At 36.1% G+C, this 20055-nt stretch overlaps 1 protein-coding gene across 1 annotated transcript; it reads left to right on the top strand.

Annotated features, from left to right (window-relative positions):
* The first annotated feature begins 1263 nt into the window (after window positions 1–1263).
* sr (zinc finger domain-containing protein striped) lies at window positions 1264–13537 on the top strand. Its single transcript, XM_017614806.1, has 2 exons — window positions 1264–2113; window positions 11557–13537. The coding sequence occupies exons 1-2, from the start codon at window positions 1288–1290 to the stop codon at window positions 13521–13523; spliced, it is 2793 nt and encodes a 930-aa protein (XP_017470295.1). The 5' UTR covers window positions 1264–1287; the 3' UTR covers window positions 13524–13537.
* Window positions 13538–20055: the final 6518 nt, after the last annotated feature.

Below are 20055 nucleotides of genomic sequence, written 5' to 3'. Positions count from 1 at the left end.
GTTGTGCTTTGTTGGAAAGGTGTTTAGAAGGAGGAGTGCACACAGCTTTAATTTTTGTGAAAGGTGGCGCATGGGTCGAGCATTTATGGCCCCATTTGCTTCAAACTCAGAATCTATATTCGCTGCTTAAGAAAAAGAAATCTGCCAGAAATGAGCAACATATTCGAGTTATTTCAAATTCACGTTCATGCGAAATGCTATGATTTTATTTCACAACGAATTCACATATGTACATATGGTGCTCTTTAGCGTGGATATTATAAATTAGATAGGTTAGCTTAGAATTACTATATTATTTAAGAGCATGTATATCAATTGGATATAAAACATTAGATAGATTAGCTTAGAATTATTATATCATTTAACAGGATGTATATCAATGTAACAACGTTAGTAAGATAGGCGGGGCATAGATTATTATATATATTTTGACATGCTAATCGACTTTTAAATCATCAACATGAAGCATTATTGTCTCTATATTGCTAACAAGCAAAATGAAAAAGTGTGTAAAAAGTGAAGTGTTCGAATATCGACGACTAGTGGAAGAAAATGCGCAACACCGTCAAAAAAGGTTTCCAAAAATCAACGGTAAAAAAATCAACTCTATATATAGGAAACGAACTGAGCAGTAAACTGCAATACGCATATTGTAAAAAAAAATCAGAATAAAAATGTAAGAAATTGAGCTGATTTTGATATTTTTTTTGTAATTTTTCCACAAAGTTGAAATTTGGGCTTATGTTAGATAACTTTTATAAAAAATTAATAAACATTAAACAAACAAATGAAAAATAGGCGAAACCTATCATTATGTGTATGACCTTATCATTATATCACGCACTATATATGTATGTGGATGAGAATTTTATTTTGCTCTGAACGTGGTACCGGAAACCTAGTTGTGGTAGAAAACGATTTAGTAAAGTTTCTAAAAATCACAAAGTAACAATTTTAATAAGTATCAGCCAGGTAAATGCAGCTGGAAGCCTCATCTGTGCTACATTCAACTTAGTAATTTTAGTCAAAGCTAAGCAAATTTAAAAATTAATAGTATGAAGTATTCTGTTTTGATACATATTTTCATGAAATTTTTTGCCAGTATATTTTCTTCAGACTTTATTTAGGTACCAATTATATACCCACAAATTATATTTAAGCATGTTGCATTACTCGCTTAAGAAATACCATCTGAATTCATAAATTCTTCAATTAAGCTAATGACTTTTTCTTTTTCCCTTCCATCTTCTTATAGGTGGCGTAGCCCCTGGAACCCCATCAGCGGCCATGATCATGGAAGGGCTTGAAACCCTGGTGGCGCCATCGCATCACGCATTCCTACTTACCGAATCCGCCGCCGCCGCACACTTCAATGTGCTGAGCTTCGATACGTGTCTCTTCAAGACTACCGCGCAGACTAGTCCGTCGACAGCGGCCACTTCGGCGGCCACTTATCTCAGCAGCCCATCGCACACTTTTGGTGGTGGCCATTTGGGCACCGCCCAAACATTACTCCACTACAATCTGTCCACGGCGAATAGCAATCACCAGAGCGCCATACCGTGTAGTACCACCAGCGGCACCAGCCCAGCCAACAATAATATCACAACACCTGCTGCAGCAGTAACCAATTCAGCGCTTAGCGCTGCCATTTCACGCACAAATTTCGCACGCATCAGTGGTTCCACCAACAATAGCAGCAACAGTAGCAACGCCTGTATAAACGCATCCAGTGCGCAACAATCTAGCGCAGCAATCGCCAGCGGCAGTGTTGCCCTAACTACACCAACCGTCGCTGCAGTAAGTTCAGGTGGCAACAGTGCAGCTGCCAACAACAACCACAATAGTAGTGGACGCAATTCCGCCACACACTTAAGTCTACTGAATACTGCACAGCAGCGTCCAGGAAGCCACGCGTCAGCTAGTCTTGGCGACGTGGGCGCCACCAGCGGCTTGGATATCGCGAACAGCGTCAAACATTCGGAATCGTTGCCGTCGGACGCGCAGTGCGGTGACACGCAGACGGGCGATTTGAACACGCCCGTCACCACCTCCAACGATATTCCATCATTCTTCGGACCATCAACCATTGTTGAGCCGCCACCAATTACAGGTAAGAATCTACATATATATGTAGCGTTATGAAAAGTACTCATTGTTAAATTGGTATTGAATACTTAGTGAGTATGAACATATACATTGATGTATGTTTTGGCTTAACCGGTGACTCCTGTCAAAGCGAAAAGCGTAAAATAATGCACTCGAAAGTACGATTAAATTGTTTATGAAGTTCAAAACATTACGTAGCCAAGTCAAATAAATGGTTTGCATCATCGTAGCTTCTAAAGTAGATGCAAAAGCCTAGTAAATAGAAATCTCCTCTGTCCAGAAAATCGTTCAAATGTACTCCTATTTTTATAAATACCTTCATAATTTTAGTTCCAATAAATCCTTAATACGCAACCTGAGTAGATACCTTCGAATTTCAAAACATGGATAGCAACAGGGTATGACAATTGAATTCAGCATGCAACTGCCAAAAAAATGAGTATACACGCTTCATAAGACTTGCTAATATGCTGGTGGAAAACCGCAGCATTTTTCTGCTACAGCGATTTAAAAATAACATTTTTTAATTAATGATCATGCCTTAAATTTTGCTTTCATGTGTTTACTTTTTTGTCTTATTCTTATCTTATTTTTTTTCTTGTTTTTCAATTTCTTTACCCTCTCACTTTTATATTATTTTTGTTTCCCTTTTCCACAACATTTTTGGCGCAACGCTGAAAAGACACTTCGGACCATCGAGTGTTGTGTTAAGAGCACTTAAGCTCTTGTAAAAACATTTTTTCATGTTTTCATTTCATAAATGTTCGTGTATTGTTAAAACAATAATCACAATGTAGCAAGACTTTTTACAAGCACAATTGTTTTTTTTTTCAGAAAAATCAATAACTACATTTTACAACATTTGCGGGTATTTATTCCGGCATTATTGGGTGATTTGTCTGCTTACGAGTGATCTTGATGTCCGAAATGTCTGTCGACTTTGCAGCTATGAAAAGTATTTTTTTATTAAATTCAGGCATTGGATTTGTTGACTAGATATGTATGCACATATCGACCCCTTTGCGCGAAATTGTCGTATATGAGTACGTTTCCGCTGATTTAGAACCGGTGAATAACTCAGAGAGAGGGGAGACCAGTATGCTTGCATGTATTTAATTTATAAAAAAAAAAAATTTGTTGGGTGAAAAATGGTGAGTAGGCACTGTGGCCAATGGTAAAGTTCGTTTACCACCTCTGCACGGTTGTTAGCCATTCAGAGTCCGCAAAATGCTCCGGAATCAGTGTCCGGAGCATACATCAGACTAGGCCGAGCATGCTTTGAAGTGCCATCTAATCAAAACTTAAGACAGTTCAATTACATGGCATTTGAGAAGTGCATGTGCAAAAATTTCATAAATTGCATAAAGGAAATTTTCGCACATGCAGCAGTACATAGCATGTATTTAGGCGCCTGGTGTTAGCAGACGCGTCTAAACAACCAGCGTTTGGCAACATCTGCGAATCGAAATTTTTGAGGGAGAATGCCGTTGGGAAACAGTAAATTACATACATGATACATACTCTCCTCTATGATTTCTGCCAGGACTATTAAATATTACAAGTGTACATATGTGTTAGCTCGACAAAATATAAATCACACCTTAGGATGACAGTGCAAATAACGCTAGCCACTTACTGTGCCCCCATTCTGCCGTCTGCCTACAGAAACCGTAGAAGACCGACTCCCAGGTGACAAAGCCTAGCAATGCATATTAGGTCAAGTGATTCATTTGGCTGTGCGGAAGTCCAATTTCGTAAACACAGTTTACATTATTTTTTGTTGCCATTCTGTAGGGAATACTCCAAGATAACAGGAACTTCACTTTGTTTTTGTAAAATAAAAAACACCGCTGGACAGCAATCAAACAAAGTTATACTTTCAAAACGTTATTGACACGTTGTTTGCGTTGTTTTCAAGTGCTTTTTTTTTGTAAAGTTCGAATAATTGAAGAAAATTTTTAAATGGAAAACAAAACTATAAGTGAGAACCTACATTTGTCCCAATTTAAAAAAATGACTTTTTATCATCTGTTTGCAAAAAAAAAAAATTACTTATTTAATTTTCTGATTTAATTACGTTGAATTAAGTGAACTACAAAACTGAGTACTTAAAAAAATTCTAAAAAATTTTGTTTAAAAGTGGAAAACTTTGTCGAATTTTCCTAAACTTCTTAAAATATTTGAAACATTAATCTTTATGCCATTTGAAGAAGAATGATTCTACAAAATATGTACCAAAAAAATAATTATGAAAAACATTGCAAATATTACTAAAAAACACCTGTACGGAGACTTATTCTGGTGGGTGTATGTGTTCCCTAGCCTCCCCATTTGTCCGCATCCCAAACAGATTGTGATAAGTTTTTCCTAACTTAAAGGCATTAGATGCCAACGAACGATGTCCTGTTGGTACTCCGATTACCAGCCTTCTATCGAAGTGAGACTCACTATGATAAGGCTGCCAACTAAACCATATACAGAAAGAGTAGTTTTAAATAGGTTTAATCCAAAGCACACTCTCTACTCCGAGGAAGTCTTTTTTTTTCATTGATGCTCACCAATATCGGCCAAACGATTGATTTCAAGGTCAATTAGGAGAGGGAAAACGTTTGGCTCCGGGTGCAGGCCAGTATCTTTTTGCATTCATGGAGAGAGTAAGCCAGCCCGCAGTATTATATCTCCCAATAAAGAGAACTAGGCCCGTTTTTCCGCATTTATGAGAAGCCGCTTTATTTGATTTGTACTTGCTACTTACGTAAGTGCGTGTATGTAGCCATCAGCTGCATATTTTTACGTACCTACATCCATACGTATATGCAAATAAATATATAAGAGCAATTACACATTATCCCTTAAATAATGCTCTTTACTGTTTTTATCAGTGGTATCATAGTTGCAACGGTATTACTTAATTAATCGTGTCGTATGTACTATTAAACATTTCCGTTCAGTGTCAATGCTTCCACAGGCGTTCTGAGGCACACAAACTTTTAGAGCAGATCTCGTGCGAGTAATGATGTTGAACGAGAAAAAAACTCAATTTGCTCCATAATTGAATTAAGAAATGTCTTTGGTAGTAAAGCAGAAGTATATATGTATGTATCTATGTCGTCTTCCCCTCTCCCAGAATCCTCGTTCATATTAATTTTAGTTACATACACTTTTTTTGCATTTTGATATAAAACAATGTAGTATTTATAAGCGCAAACGCAGAGACAAGCAACTATGTAAAAAGAGCAGCAAATTGAATTTAATTGATGCAGTAATTTGAGAAAGGAAATACAAATTTTATCACATTCCCTCCGCACTCAAATGAGAACCAATGATGAAGGAGGTGAGGGAGGTCTTTCATTAGGAGTGCAAGGTTTTTTGAAACAAACTTTTGTATGCATTTCCTAGATTATGCTCACGAAACAACAAACACTATTAATGGAGCTTATGTAAAGTGGCAGGAAGTGGCGTTTGATTGCGGTTGACAAGTTTTGTTAAACATAATTAAAATGCAAATTAGATTATTCTGCTTTTGGAATAAAGCAAACTTAAGCAATTGTTCAAATTCTTTAAAAATACTACATACTTGTTTTAAAACTACCTTTTCGCCTTCGCGAGATGTAGTTAACGAAACATAAAAAATGAAAAAATTATATGAACGATAATATAAAAACAATTCTGTTTTACAGTTATTTTCGCCCAGCCGTTGTTTTTTTCAGTTTCAGAGCACATCCTTTTTAAATCAGTTACCGTTAAATGTCATTTCAGCATCAATTAATTACTAAATATTTATAAATTTTAATTTTTATGATCTATAGTATATGTATATTTGTGCGTAAAAATAAAAACAGTTTTCATTACAAAATCGTACAATGTGTAGCACCCCTAAAAAAAGTCAAACAAAAAATTTTTATTAGCTATGAACACATAAAAAGTTGCTGTCATCATAAATTTTACACAACATTTAATTTCGAAAATCAGCAGCAGTAGCAACACCAATGGTCACAATAACAAAACCAATAAAACAAAGCAACGAAAACTTTGGTGTCCCCCACGCAATTTGGAAATGTTATAAGTACTCGTATGTATTGTGTTTTGAGAAAGTTTTAAAGCAAAAAATTTAAAATATGAACATACATATATTCAAGGAAACATAAATACAGCCATGTACATACATACCTACATGTATCGCCACAAGATATATAGTAGTATATACAAATGTACATACAATTGTCCACAAAATAATAGGAGTGCGATATTTGAAACAGTTTTGACTATTTTTCTTTTATTTGTTAATGTTTACAATTTTTTTATAAAGATTTACTTCATTGTCCAACAAAACCCACATAAATCCAAATTTTAAACTTTGTGGAAAACTATAAAAAAATTACAAATTTTACACCAAAATTTAAAACTTTTTATTCAGAATTTTCGGAAAAATTTTAGGTATAGGCCATTAAATTTTTGTATAATAAATTGCAAGTTTCAAATGCTAAAAAATCGTTTTAATTTTTAGAAATTTGTTTGTTTTCCACATAAAAAAAAAACTGACGAGCATACTTTGTATGGAAGAAAATGCGTGACACCGCCAACAAAAAATTTTCCACAAATCAGTGGTATGTAGCAGCAACTTTAAATTTGCACAACATTCTACTATAATTTAGTTGCCTATAAACTGCATCTTAAAATTTTTCTACACACTCTGAATAAAAATTTTAAATTTTGGTGAAAGTTTGTTGAATATTTAAAATTTTTGCACAAAGTTTGACATTTGAATTTGTATACTTATTTTTAGATATGCTTTTGTAAAAAACTAATAAACATTCAACAAAAACAGGAAAAATTGTCAAAACAGGTCAAAATATTGCACGCATATTATTTTGTGGATAACTGTAAATATGTATCCCTACAATTCACTCCACATAAATGCCCCACTGTTTGTCTCATTTAAATGCCCATCACTGTGCTGGTATTATTTATTTTATTTTTGGTTTTTGAATTTTTGTTTTGCTATGCACTTAGCTACTAGCCAATTTCCATGTCTTCTTGCTCCATTACTTCTTGTGCTTTTCTGTCTTAGAAATTGCAAATATTTCACTCAGATTCAAAAATATTTTTCTTTTTTCTTTTTTTGTTTTGGGGACAATGATGAAGTCGCTTTTAATCGCTAAACTTGGCAACGCTAAACGCATTTTTCATGTCATTTTTTGCTGGCAAATTCCCCAGCAAATTTCCAAGTGCATTAAGAACAATAAAGTAATACACATTCACTCGACTGGACACAATGAACTCAGCGACTAAAGAATACATTTATTAGCCGAAAATAAGCCATAAAATGTTGGCAATTTATAATAATTTATTTGCAGCGCGAAACATTTATACTAAATATCTGCATATGCTTGTTTGTAATTTGCAATTATACGAAGACTGTACTATCTGCGAAAGGAAGAGATTTCCGAAGGGTGGCATTGAGACTTCTTGGTTAGCAATAAATCGGAAGTTTGAACTTCTGGCGCGCGAACATTTGCGATGGACTTTGGTTTTGTATCGTAAAAGAAGTGCTGCGAAAAAATTATTGTCACTATGCGTTCTCACAAGCTGGTAGTTTCCCAAGATAACTGCTAGGCAGTGAATCAGCCCGCTTCATTCAAAAGCCTGTGAGGTTTTGGGTGTATTTTGAGAATTTGTCGTTTGTTTATTGCACGTACATGCTCGTAAGGGTACTCGACTTTTGATAACTTTGCGCAAAACCAGCGCATACATACCTCGCACAGCTTTCTGAATGCGCTTGTATGACTAATTTGTGATAACATTGTCAGTAAAAGTATTAAAATAGTCAGTCATTTAAAACTTTTTTTAATCAAACAGTCCTTACACCACTTCGAGAATGTGAAAAAAAGAGGCCAGTCGGCAACTCACTAAGGGCCAGTATCTATTTAGACCTTTTGAGATTGGAGATAACATGATTTTTGCCTGCATGCAGTCTCTCGTCGAGATCTGAGTGACACCTAGCCAAATGGTCAGATATTTGATTATCAGGTAATCCTGTGTGATCTGGTATTCAGAGAAATATAAACTCAAATAACGTAGCTACTTATGTATTTATGTATATAGGCTAAAGAAACCAAATCATTATGTATTTCACTTAACGGATGCAGCGGTGCTTTCACTTTGAGTCTTTCCTGTATCAGAGGGCGAATTACTTTATAAAAATAAAGTTTTCCCAATAAGTCCCTATTATGAAGCCAAACATTATTTGTCAATTTCTTTAGTTGGAGACACTAACGCCTCTATTCTAACAGAGTCATAAAACTTAGTTCATCAGTGTTGTGATTTCTAATGCGCCTCAAAATGTGCCACAAAACTTCGATTTTAAAAGCTAGAAAAAGACACAACAACTTAAAAGTTTGTTGTACCGGCATATTGGTTGCAGGGGAAAACTTTGAGGCTCGATAGAAATCACAGCAGCGATGAACTAAGGTTTGTTATTCTGTAAGAATACGGGTGTAAGTCTGCTATAAAACTTTCTACACATAAGAGGTGTGGACAGTGCCACGTGGAAAATTTCGTATATGAGACATTCTTTTTCATATCGGACACCAAATTTGGTGTCACACTTTCGATTGGCTTCAAATCTTTTTTTTTTGGGTTCTATTCATGAAATAAGCTAACACGTGTTCGAGGAACTTGTTTTCGCTTTTTCTTTGGAGATATGATCCGCCAAAGTTTGCATTTTTTCGTGGTTCTGACAAATCATTTACTCCTTCAAATCAACATATCTCCGAAGAAAAAAGAAGAAAAAAATTCCTCGAACACGTGTTCGCTTATTTCATATATAGAACCGACAAAAATATTTGAAGCGAATCGGAGACATGACATAATTTTTTTACGAAATCCGTCCGACTTAAAAAATAATGGCTCATATACGGTATGCACACATTTACTGTACTTCAATAACGTGTATTTTTTAATGCTCCATATACCGGCGCAGTACTAAATACCATATTTCGCACGGGAACGTGCCAAACCGCACCTCTTCGAGCCGGTCTTTATCCATAAATCTAGCTTAANTAATGGCTCATATACGGTATGCACACATTTACTGTACTTCAATAACGTGTATTTTTTAATGCTCCATATACCGGCGCAGTACTAAATACCATATTTCGCACGGGAACGTGCCAAACCGCACCTCTTCGAGCCGGTCTTTATCCATAAATCTAGCTTAAAGCAATCTAACAAATATTTACCTATATCCAAATCAACAATTTGGGTAGTCACACCTGCCTGCTTATCAGGTTATTTGGTCAAAAGTTATTATTCTTTATTTTATTTTGTTGTTATAAACTGAGTAAAAATTAAAGCCACATAACCAGCTAACCTGATAACCAGGCAGGTGGGAATTCGCCAAATATTTCTAAAAATCGCCTTCCCAACGAGCAAATTAAAGACTGATTGTAAGTATTTACATATCGAGCTCCAAAGCCAGCAACAAGGAATCCTAAACCACACAAATTAAAACAGAACTGGACACCAAACAACAGCATGTGAACCACAAATATAAATAAAAACAATAGTATAAAAGTAATGTAAACAAGTAATGAAATAAGAGGCTAAAAAATAAAAAAAAAACCATTCCCTGAATTCTTTACTTCGCAGGGAAAGAAGATGCTGCGTTGACTACTTAATTCATCAATAGATACGTACATATGTGTGCACATACCCTGCAGTAAAATTTAGAGACAGTCTGTTAAAGCGCTAGTTCTAGTGCAAAACGGCTGTAGAGAGGGACACTTAAAACTATTGGTGTGGTAGTTGCGCTCTGTTGAGAAGTAAATGCACAAATTCTCACTTCTCATACAATACTAAAATAGGTCAGCAGGAAGCCCTCCGACTCTAACTTCGTTGGTCGCGAGTTCAAATCGCGGTGGAGGCAGCTGTGGTTTTCAGATTTAATACAAATTTAGACTGTTGAGTGCCGTTTAAAAATTGAAGGATCAAATTCAATATAAATAAAATAGAATAATAAAAAAATTAAACAAAATGCAATCTGTAAAAGAACAGAAAAAAAATCGAATAAACAAAATTTTTTTCATAAAAAACTTATTTTCACAGATCTGTCCAAAATGGAAACAGTTCAGAAATGAAAAAAATATGCAATAATTTAGTTTTAAAATTTTTTCTCATAAAGATTTATTGACCCAGAACTGTCGAAAATGGAACCAGTTCAGAACTAGTTCGAAAGTTCTGCAGAGGTGCCAATTTCCACTTCGTAGGGCATCGCCATGTAAAAAGAGACAGTTTAAGTATTCCTTTGGGATAGACCGAGAACCAGTGCTGCCTCTTAAAGAGCTAGTTCTGCGCTAGTTCTGAACTATCGCGATTTACTGCAGGGTACATACATATGCGATTTCTTTTACACTCGCTCGAACAAGTGTTCGCACGTTTATACAGTAGTGCTCGTAGTAATGTTTTTATTCACTTCGACTGCAATGCAATCGCAGGATTGATGTCACATCGCATTAAAAGCGTATTGCAACTCAATCAATTCGTATCCAAGAAATTCTGCCGCCGCACACATTGAAACAGACTGTGCAGCGCCACAAAAAATATGTGAAAATAAAAAAACTGAAATACAAACAAATAACAGACCGCTGTTCGGAATGTAATTAGTCTTCTTTGCACACCAAAGTTGTGTTATATTCGCGCTTTTTTGCGGCAGTTCGGTAGGGCTCATGCTATTGCTGCCGCTTCTACATTATTGTTGCCACCAATCATACTGTTGGTGTTGGTATCACTGTTTTATCGCCTTGCAATGGCTTTACGCTTTTTACGTTCTTCTTTTGTTGCAACTCAAGATTTTGCTGTTACTGCTGCCGACCGACCTCCCGTGTGGATTTCATACGAATCGAAGAGAGTCCAGCTGACTGGCTGGCTGCCACTTGGCTCTTGCCTTTGGCGTTTTGATTTTTGTCAATTCAAGCAGTCAAGTTCGTCGAACGAAGTTCCGACGGCAGCTACTGGGCGGCATTCGCGGAAATCACTTTGCTGCAATGGTCATCTTTTTGTTGAAGCTGAATGATACTTTGGTTTGCAATTGAGCGAAATTAATTGATAGCGGCCAGCTGGATGGTATATGTAAGATGAGACCTTTTTGGAGTCGATAGGGTGTAGGAGAAGAGGCTAAGCAAAGGATGTGCACTGAAAAATTATTCTAAAAACATTAAGCTGAAGCTAAGCACATATGCATGAACATACATACTTACATATAATGTACATACATACACACATATACATATACGTACTTCCATATAAGTACGAATGAAAGGCTCAACGACTTTAAAATTATAAGAGATTATTAGCAATAATAAAAACTATTTGTTTCATTTTTTTTATTTAACTCTTTCCAACAATTCTGTCTAATAAAAATGTTTGGCTTTTCTACTCGTTTTCCAGGATCCATCGAGTCCGAGGACTTGTCCCTCGAACCCCAGCCGACGACCAGTCCTGTGCTGTGCAGTCCACTGAAGGAAGAGCGCAGCACGCCGCCAACGTTGACAATTGTCAAGGAAGAAACAAGTAATAATAGTTGTACCATGTACCCTACACATCTAAGTCAGAATCAGACAACAGCAACAACAACAGCAACAAGCACAACATTATGTAATAATACTACAAATACAAGTACACAAAGCAATACACAACAACAACACCATCAATCACAACATCATCACCACCAACAACAACAACAACATACGCAGCATCATCAACAACACCATAGCGGACATAATTCACCACACCAATACCCGCATCAGCAGCAACAACAGCATTTGCAACAAAACCAAATATCTCACCACAATGCCTTACATCAACAACAACAACATCTACAACACAACAGTCATCATACACACCACCACCAACAGCATCCACACTACCAGCATTCGCCTCATAGCCTTCATCAACAACACGCCCACCACCATCACCAACAACAACAACAACAACAACAACAACAACAACAGCATGCGCAACACCACCAACTACAACAGCAGCAACAACAACAACAACAGACGCATGCAAATAGCAATAGCGGCAAAATATCATATCGTGGCATTTTCACCACTACAGGTAATACAGCGATGAGCGGCCTAAATTCTGCGGCCGCTGCCGCCGCTGCAGCTACTCACCATCAGCAGCAGCAGCAACAACAACAGCAGCAACAGCTCGGCTCGCCCCAGATGAGCGTGCTACCTGGCCAAATGTCACCGCCGTCGGCTGGTCTTGGCAACAGTTGGGGTTTACCAAGTCCCGATAAGACTCTCTTCCAGCCACCCATATTTAGCTTACTCGGTCCTGGCCCGCAAAGCACCGCTCAGGCTCATTATGCCGCCCAACAAACCGTGACGCAGCCATCGTCGACGCCCTCACCTTCACATCATATGCATGCCGGTTACGACGATGGTCGCTCAGCAGCGCAACATGTCGAGCTGATCGGCCTCAACATGGACTGCTCGCCGATTATACTGAAACAGCCGCCTCCAAGCTACAGTAGCACCAGCAGCTTTACCAGCCTCGCAGATATGCAACAGGCGCAAGCCAATCACGAACTGCATCAGTATCGCCAGCAAATGTCCGTCGGCCCAACCAAATACCAATGGCTGGACTCGCCCGCCGAGTATGGGGGCGCGCAACAATCACTGGTTGTACCAGGTCCTTCATCCTCCACATCGGCGTCGGCAGCGGCCGTCGTTGGTGGTATCATCCCAAAACAAGAAGCCTACTCGGATCCAACGCCACCACATCATATACAGCCACCGACGCAGCAAGGCAGTCAGTCTGGCTACTCTGTCGTGCAATTGGCCGAATACAGCCCGTCAACAAGCAAGGGCCACGAAATTCTCTCGCAAGTATATCAACAAAGCACCATGCCGCTAAAATTGGTTCCGGTTAAGCCGCGAAAGTACCCAAATAGGCCGAGTAAAACGCCTGTGCACGAGCGCCCCTACGCCTGCCCAGTTGAAAACTGTGATCGACGTTTTTCCCGTTCTGATGAGCTTACCCGCCACATTCGAATTCACACAGGCCAGAAGCCATTCCAGTGTCGCATTTGTATGCGTTCCTTCAGTCGTTCGGACCACCTAACAACGCACATTCGGACACACACCGGCGAAAAACCCTTTTCTTGTGACATATGCGGACGAAAATTTGCACGCTCCGACGAGAAAAAGCGCCACGCAAAAGTACATCTCAAGCAACGCATAAAGAAGGAATCCAAGCTGAGCCAACAACAGCAGCAACAACAGGCCGTTGCAGCAGCTGCAGCGGCAGCTGCGCAGCAACAACAACATCATCACCACCACACAGCCCACCACATGCTCCATTCCGGTGACCTACCCATTGTGACGAGCAGTGCCACTAGCTTGTAGGCCGAAAGTAACTCATCATCGAATGATTCCTTCTTACAACTCACCCCGCCACCAACGACAACACCACCACTGATGATGCAGGACTGGCACACGGAGCTTTCATCGCGATTCTCACCCAATACGCCACTAGATATGATGCCCACGGCGGAGCTCTCGTTGCGAGGAAAACGTGGCGAACTAACAACAGCTTTTCCCTTCCCCACAGACATTCTGGGCGATTTTGTTGAAACACCCGACGAGAGAGAACTGACCGAAGATGACGCCGGAGCGTTGGCTGATGAAAACTACCAAATGGAAGTGTATGAAACCGAGTCAGACTTCGATATTGAACTGAGCGGACGCAGGGAATGTGAGCCGGATGCCGGCCGATACGTTGGCGACACCGTTGAAGCGGCGACCAATACATCGCCGTCAATGAATACAAAAGGCGGAGCTTTCAATACTACTAGGCCGTTGTCTCAGGGTGCCGGTGAAAGTGAACAAGCTGGCAATATACCAGTTGCCATATTGCGCAGCCTGAATACTCATGCTTCGGGTGGTAGTAATCAGGAAATGGTAATAGTATTTCTTACGCAGTAAATGATTTAAATGTAAATATATACATAACATACATAAGCGCTAAGTCAAAGTGTTGGCAAGCGGAAGTATTAAAGGGGAAATTGTGGAGTGAGTTGGCAGTTGACAGTTGACTAACCCAATTGACGAAGATCTTACGCCTTAGGATGTGGGCAAGTAGTAAATCTTTATGTTTTGAAATCAATCCTGTCGCTTACTTCGACGTCAATTTACAACTACTTTGGACTGGTTAACATTTTTGGTTATATGTTTTTATAGTCAATAACTCATAAAGGTAACAACACTCTTATTTGCTTCAGTAGGCAATTAATTGCAGCCAAACCAGCCAGTTAGTTTGTACTATACGCACACTTCCATAAATATTTGTGTATTTATTCGAACACAATGCCGGCAAAACGGGTTAATTTGCTATTGGTCCGAGGGCTAATACATATATATGTACATACATATCTATTTATTTTATTTACTCTTTTTAATGTTGCTCTTTTCAAAATGGGTTTAACAATATTTCTTTGTACTTTACTGTGCTTCGTGTCATAAATTGTCATTAAGTTTAATGGCACAATTGTCGCCCATATGTATGTATGAATGGAGTTTTGTGTAGTGGCAAGGGCACTTTTAGATAGCTATACACATATGTATGGGGGTATTCAATGATATGTACTTGCGAAAACCGTACACCCTGGACTTTTAACAAAATGACTTTTGATTTTGTTTTATGTACTAGTTCTTTTTAATTATTATCGAGCAACAATGATCCAACGTTTAGTATTGAGCCAGTGCTCATAAATGTAGCCATACATAGCTTTACAACTAGAGAGCGCCAGGTCGAATGAAGTGAAACTTTACACTGAAACCTTTAAAATTTCTATGGTATTTTGGCGTCGTTTAATTTTTTAATTTTGCAAAAAACTTCCACTTTTACAAATCACTCATCACCTTATGAAACTGTATAAAATTTTAAATTTTTTAAAGCGTTTCGCATCCTATTCCAATTTTGTTTTAGTTTGTCGATGTCAGCAGTCAAATGCCAAATTATTATTCGCCATCTCTCTCCTTACACCCGCTACGAAGAGGCAAAAATCTTTTAAAAAAAATATTACGAGCAAACAATTTAGAATGTCCTCACCACAGAATCGCATGCACGGAAAATACTCGATGATGATTTGAGCACACAAAAATAAAATACAAGTATGTATAACAAAAAATAATACTTACATTAGATATGTCAAATTAAACAAATATACAAATAGTTATAAACAGACTAGAATTCAAACAATAAATGGCTAAAATTTAAATAGAATAACAACAAAAAAAAACAAGTACTATTTAGTACAGAAATCTTTCATAGGTTGTTATATTGTTGACTTAAAAAGTTGAACAAACCGAAACCGTTGCTATCAAATTTTGCTGTTCAATACGAAAAACACAAAAACAAAATAAAACAAGCTTAAGAACAAGACATTCACCATAGTTTAGATTATTTATAAAAATGGAAATTACGCTAAAGCTATTATTTAGTTTAAATTTACAAAGATAAAGTAAAATTTAAAGGATATAAAATAAAAATTAGTCAGCGCAATACAATAACGGACAATGTCAAGGTGCAACGCTAATGAATTTCAACTAACCATACGATACATAACGGAAACTTTTGGACATCTAACATTTTTGGCATACAAAAACACAAAAATTACCATTTACAATTAAAATAACCAGTGAAAGACTAACAAATAACCAGTACATGATTTGTTTAAAAGAAAGAAAGAAAAAAAAACACACTACTATATTAATGCTAATGCAATGCGTGCAATTTGGAAAAAAATTTTATTCATTTACAGGAAAAACAACAAGAAAATTAGTAAAAATTCAGCAGATTTAGCGCAAAGAATAACTTAAATTAACTTATATCTCTAATACTGTGATCTCATTTGTAATATTAATTAATTTTAATTTTAAATTTCAACTTAACAAAATGTTTAAACAGAACCAAAAGGTTGAACTAATGTTACATACATAAATTAATTAACAAAATAAAAGAAAAGAAAAATCGCCTCATTGTTTAGCTAATTTTATCTTTTAAATTATACTTGTTTTTATTTGTATAAAACTTAGTATTATTATAGAATAAGTGCTCCGAAAATCTAAACACATTAACTCAACTTACTAAATTTATTAACTAATTTATTTATTTGTAATTGTCCTGTATTCGAAAAAGAAACGTCCAAAATAATTGTATTTTATGTTCTTAGATCTTTCGTGTAGCGTATTTGCCAAATACAAGCATACATATACATACATATATAGATACATTTTTACGTGGAAATACCACAAACTAAATTTATAATTAAATTAGTTTCTAAGTTTAGTTATTTAAGTGCAGTGGAAGGCTTTTAAATGTTTAGCATTTTGCCCAAAGCTGACTTTAGCATATCGATGGACCAGTGTAATTAAGAATCAATTGAAAATTAGTTTATAGTCTTCATTGTAAATTTATTATTCTAAGATATTCGCACAGCCATTTAATGTCAGTTTATATGTGTTTCTTTTATTTTTTTCATATTTTATCTATTGCTAAAAATACTTTAATTCGATTTTGAAAGTCCTTAAAGTCATTTGAATGTGAAAATTGCAAATGTTTCTTATTTGATTAAATCAATGTATTGTTCGTAAAAGTTTAAAATTTTTAATGTGTATATATGACCTTCACTAAAATGTTTTTATTTTCCGAAATTTTGTTGAAAATTTATATGTTTTATTGTATTGTACTATATGTTTTTGTTTTTTTTTTTTCTACACAAGTGGTGCAAGCATGAAAATGCAAAAAATAATTCAAACATTAATAAAACAAATACAAATATATATTATAATTACAAAAAAAAAATGGTTTTTATTTTATTTTTTTCAGTATATTTGTTTTTTTTACCAACACATGCGTGAATCGCAGAAATGAAAAAGTGTCTGTGGTGTCAACAATTTATGCATGCATGCATGTTTGTATGTACTTGGTCCTGCCATAAGTCCTGTTATAATTTGGATAAATATCGACCTCTTAGCGCGAAATAATCGTATGTGCCAGAAACCAAATTTTACAGGAAAGCGTTTTTTGTCTAGTTTTCAAAATTGTTTCAATTTTTTTATTTTAATAATATTTCGCCCACAAGAAAAAAATGCATTGTAACATACGAAATTAGTAAATTTTTGGCGTAACTATAGGGATTACAGCTACAATATTTTACCACGTTCTGCAATGGGGATACAAACTAAATTTGCAACAAAAGGTTAATTTTGAAAAAAAAAATGCCACATACGATAATTTCGCGCAAATGTATGTATGTAGTTTAAAAACTAAACAATGAGTTTTTAGATAATAATGTAATTTTTATTTTATGTTTTTTTAATGTTTCTGAGAAAACAATAAAATTTAAAATTATCACTTTTTCCTTTACCTCTAAACAGTCCCTCCTTTGGGCTATATCGGCACATACATATGTGTATGTGTTCCAATTTTTTGTGTCAAAATTTAGCAGGAAATACGCTTTAACTCTGACCATAAAAAGTAATCGATGACCACTCTTTCGCAGAAATACAGATTTTAACCAGCGTTCTCCATTGAAGCGGCGATGCCATATATATTTCGAAAAGGCTGTAAAAATTAGAAATATCGGACAGCAGTTGCATGAGGCGTCACACCTTGCATGTAAAATGTCTTTCGAAAGAGGGTTTTTGTTTACAAAAGGCAAATAGCAGGGAAAATTTCTGAAAACGCATGGCTGTTCACACAGCGAGTGAATTTCTGTCAATCTTTCTCGATACTAAAATACAAACGTGCAAAGGCCACTTTCAGTTTGAATATTAATTTATTATTCATAACTTAACAATGAAATTCCGACAAATAAATAATTAAAAGAGTTTCAGCGGATGACGCAACAACCTTCATAGGAAATGTCAATAAGTGCCTGTCAAGTAAGTCTGTAAGTCTGTCAAGGCACAATTTTGATCAGATCAACTGCGTTGTTAATGAGGATCAACGTTGCCGTCTGTCTACGCTTTAACAGGGTATTTAGTTAGTAAAATTATGATCCAGTTTTTAATCATTTTTCGTAAAACAGCAAGAAATTACGCATCTATGGGTTACTCCACACCAAACAATAACGAATGCAAGACGACGATTCCTCCAAAACCTGGGTATAGTATTAGTTGTTTCTTGAGATGTTTTAGCGAAGATCTTAACATTTTGTTTATTAAAAACTTCCTCCACCAACAAAATTTGTTTATCCGTAAAATGAACATTTTCATGAGCATCGCACTGTAGCGCGTTTGTTCAATTTAGCCGGACCAAATTCATTGTAAAATTTCCTGACCAACAAAACGCGAAAATTATTTTATAGCTTTCATTTTGAAATTTTTCTTACGTGCAAAAGTGGGCGAATTCAAATTATGTATTTGAAACGGAAGCCAGGTTCAAGTTTTGACAAAGGGCTCTTTTTTAATAATCTTTTTTAAATTTATTGAAGTGTACATCGTATAAAAAAGAACACACTTTTGTGGTATCTTTTGATAATTGTGCATCATTGTTTATATTTGGCAATAAATATTATAATTTCTATCTAAAGTGGACAATCTAAAAGGCTACCCTGCGCTACACCGCACTGCATTTTTGATATTGTTTACCTCAATAACTCACTTAACATATCCGAAGACCCTAGACTTCGCACGCGTTCGCACCAATACATTTTAAGTAATTTTAAGGTCATTAACAAGTTCATTGCTTATAAGGGTGTACTTAGTATTGCTGTTTATAAAGGTGTACTTAGTTTTGCTATTTTTTTATTATAATTTTTTGAAAGATTGTTTAGAAATAGTCTAGTATATAGTTTTATACAAATTGTGCAGGAATTCGTAGCAGCAATTGGCAATTATAATTATCCAAAGAGTCGCAAGAAGGCCGAAATAAATCGTAAAAATCATCCCGAGCTGATTCAAATAGAGATTTGTTCAATATTATGGTTATTTCATCAGATCATTTTATAAACTCGTTTCTTGAACCACCTTTAAAAAGTGAAAGATATATTTCTCCAGACATATTGCATTTTTTAGATGAATCAAAAAGTTCTGACGATTCAGATGCCACCGAAAGTAACTAGTACGTCTTATATGCGTGAAGCTGAAAGCTTTTGATAACTAAAGTGAAACTATGAATAACTTTGACATGCAAAATATATGCAATAAAAATATCTAAATTAAAAAAAGAAAATTGATTATATCTTTCATATGTATTGCATTGCTTTTAACCAACAAAATGCGCAAAGATGTACTACATACTGATTTATATTACGATCTAATTTCCTATCTCTTTTAAAGACAAAATGCAAAATTAATTTTTTCTTTTAATCAAAACAGCTGATTTAAAATCCTCCCGTAAAATAAAGTGCAAATGTATGAACATATTGCGAAACCCTCTTTATCAGCTTTCCAAAACATATTAGTAGTTTGGAAGTTAGAGAAACCTCAAATATACCACTTTCAAATCCTCTACTGAACTTGCGATGCGCAGTAGACCCACATCCCTTAACGATTTTTTACTCGTTTTAATTAGTTCTATAACTTAAACCCATAAAATAATTTTGTCCGGCTAACTTGTATGGGTCGCTTTGAAAGACATATACAGCTCTCTGACTATCAGCCGTACCTAAACAAAAGAGGCTGCGTTGTCTGGCTGTGAAAAAATTCTCATGCCCATTTAATTTGTATGAAGCATACCGAAACAACGCGGCGTCAACGCTGAACGGTTGGAAAATCCGATTTTGACAGGGCGTTAGAAAGTGAAGTTGGATGCAGAAACCGGCGAAACTGTCATTTTCGGAGTTCACACAAACAAACCTATGCTTATTGTTGGTGTTATTTATTCATTTGACGTAGCGTTGCCGCTTTTGTTTATGTATGGCTCTTCGGC

This window comes from Rhagoletis zephyria, unplaced genomic scaffold (assembly GCF_001687245.7).
Source record: "Rhagoletis zephyria isolate East Lansing unplaced genomic scaffold, Rhagoletis_zephyria_1.1 Rzeph_scaffold_00903, whole genome shotgun sequence".
Lineage (NCBI taxonomy): Eukaryota > Metazoa > Arthropoda > Insecta > Diptera > Tephritidae > Rhagoletis > Rhagoletis zephyria.
The sequence above is the reverse complement of the archived record's forward strand: the minus strand, read 5'-3'. Positions and strand labels throughout refer to the sequence as shown.

Bases quoted from the DNA above. Each gene is read 5' to 3' on its own strand.
- sr (XM_017614806.1), top strand. From the start codon at position 1,288: ATGATCATGGAAGGGCTTGAAACCCTGGTGGCGCCATCGCATCACGCA. The intron at 2,114-11,556 runs GTAAGAATCTAC...CTCGTTTTCCAG, and splicing joins TGAGCCGCCACCAATTACAG to GATCCATCGAGTCCGAGGAC.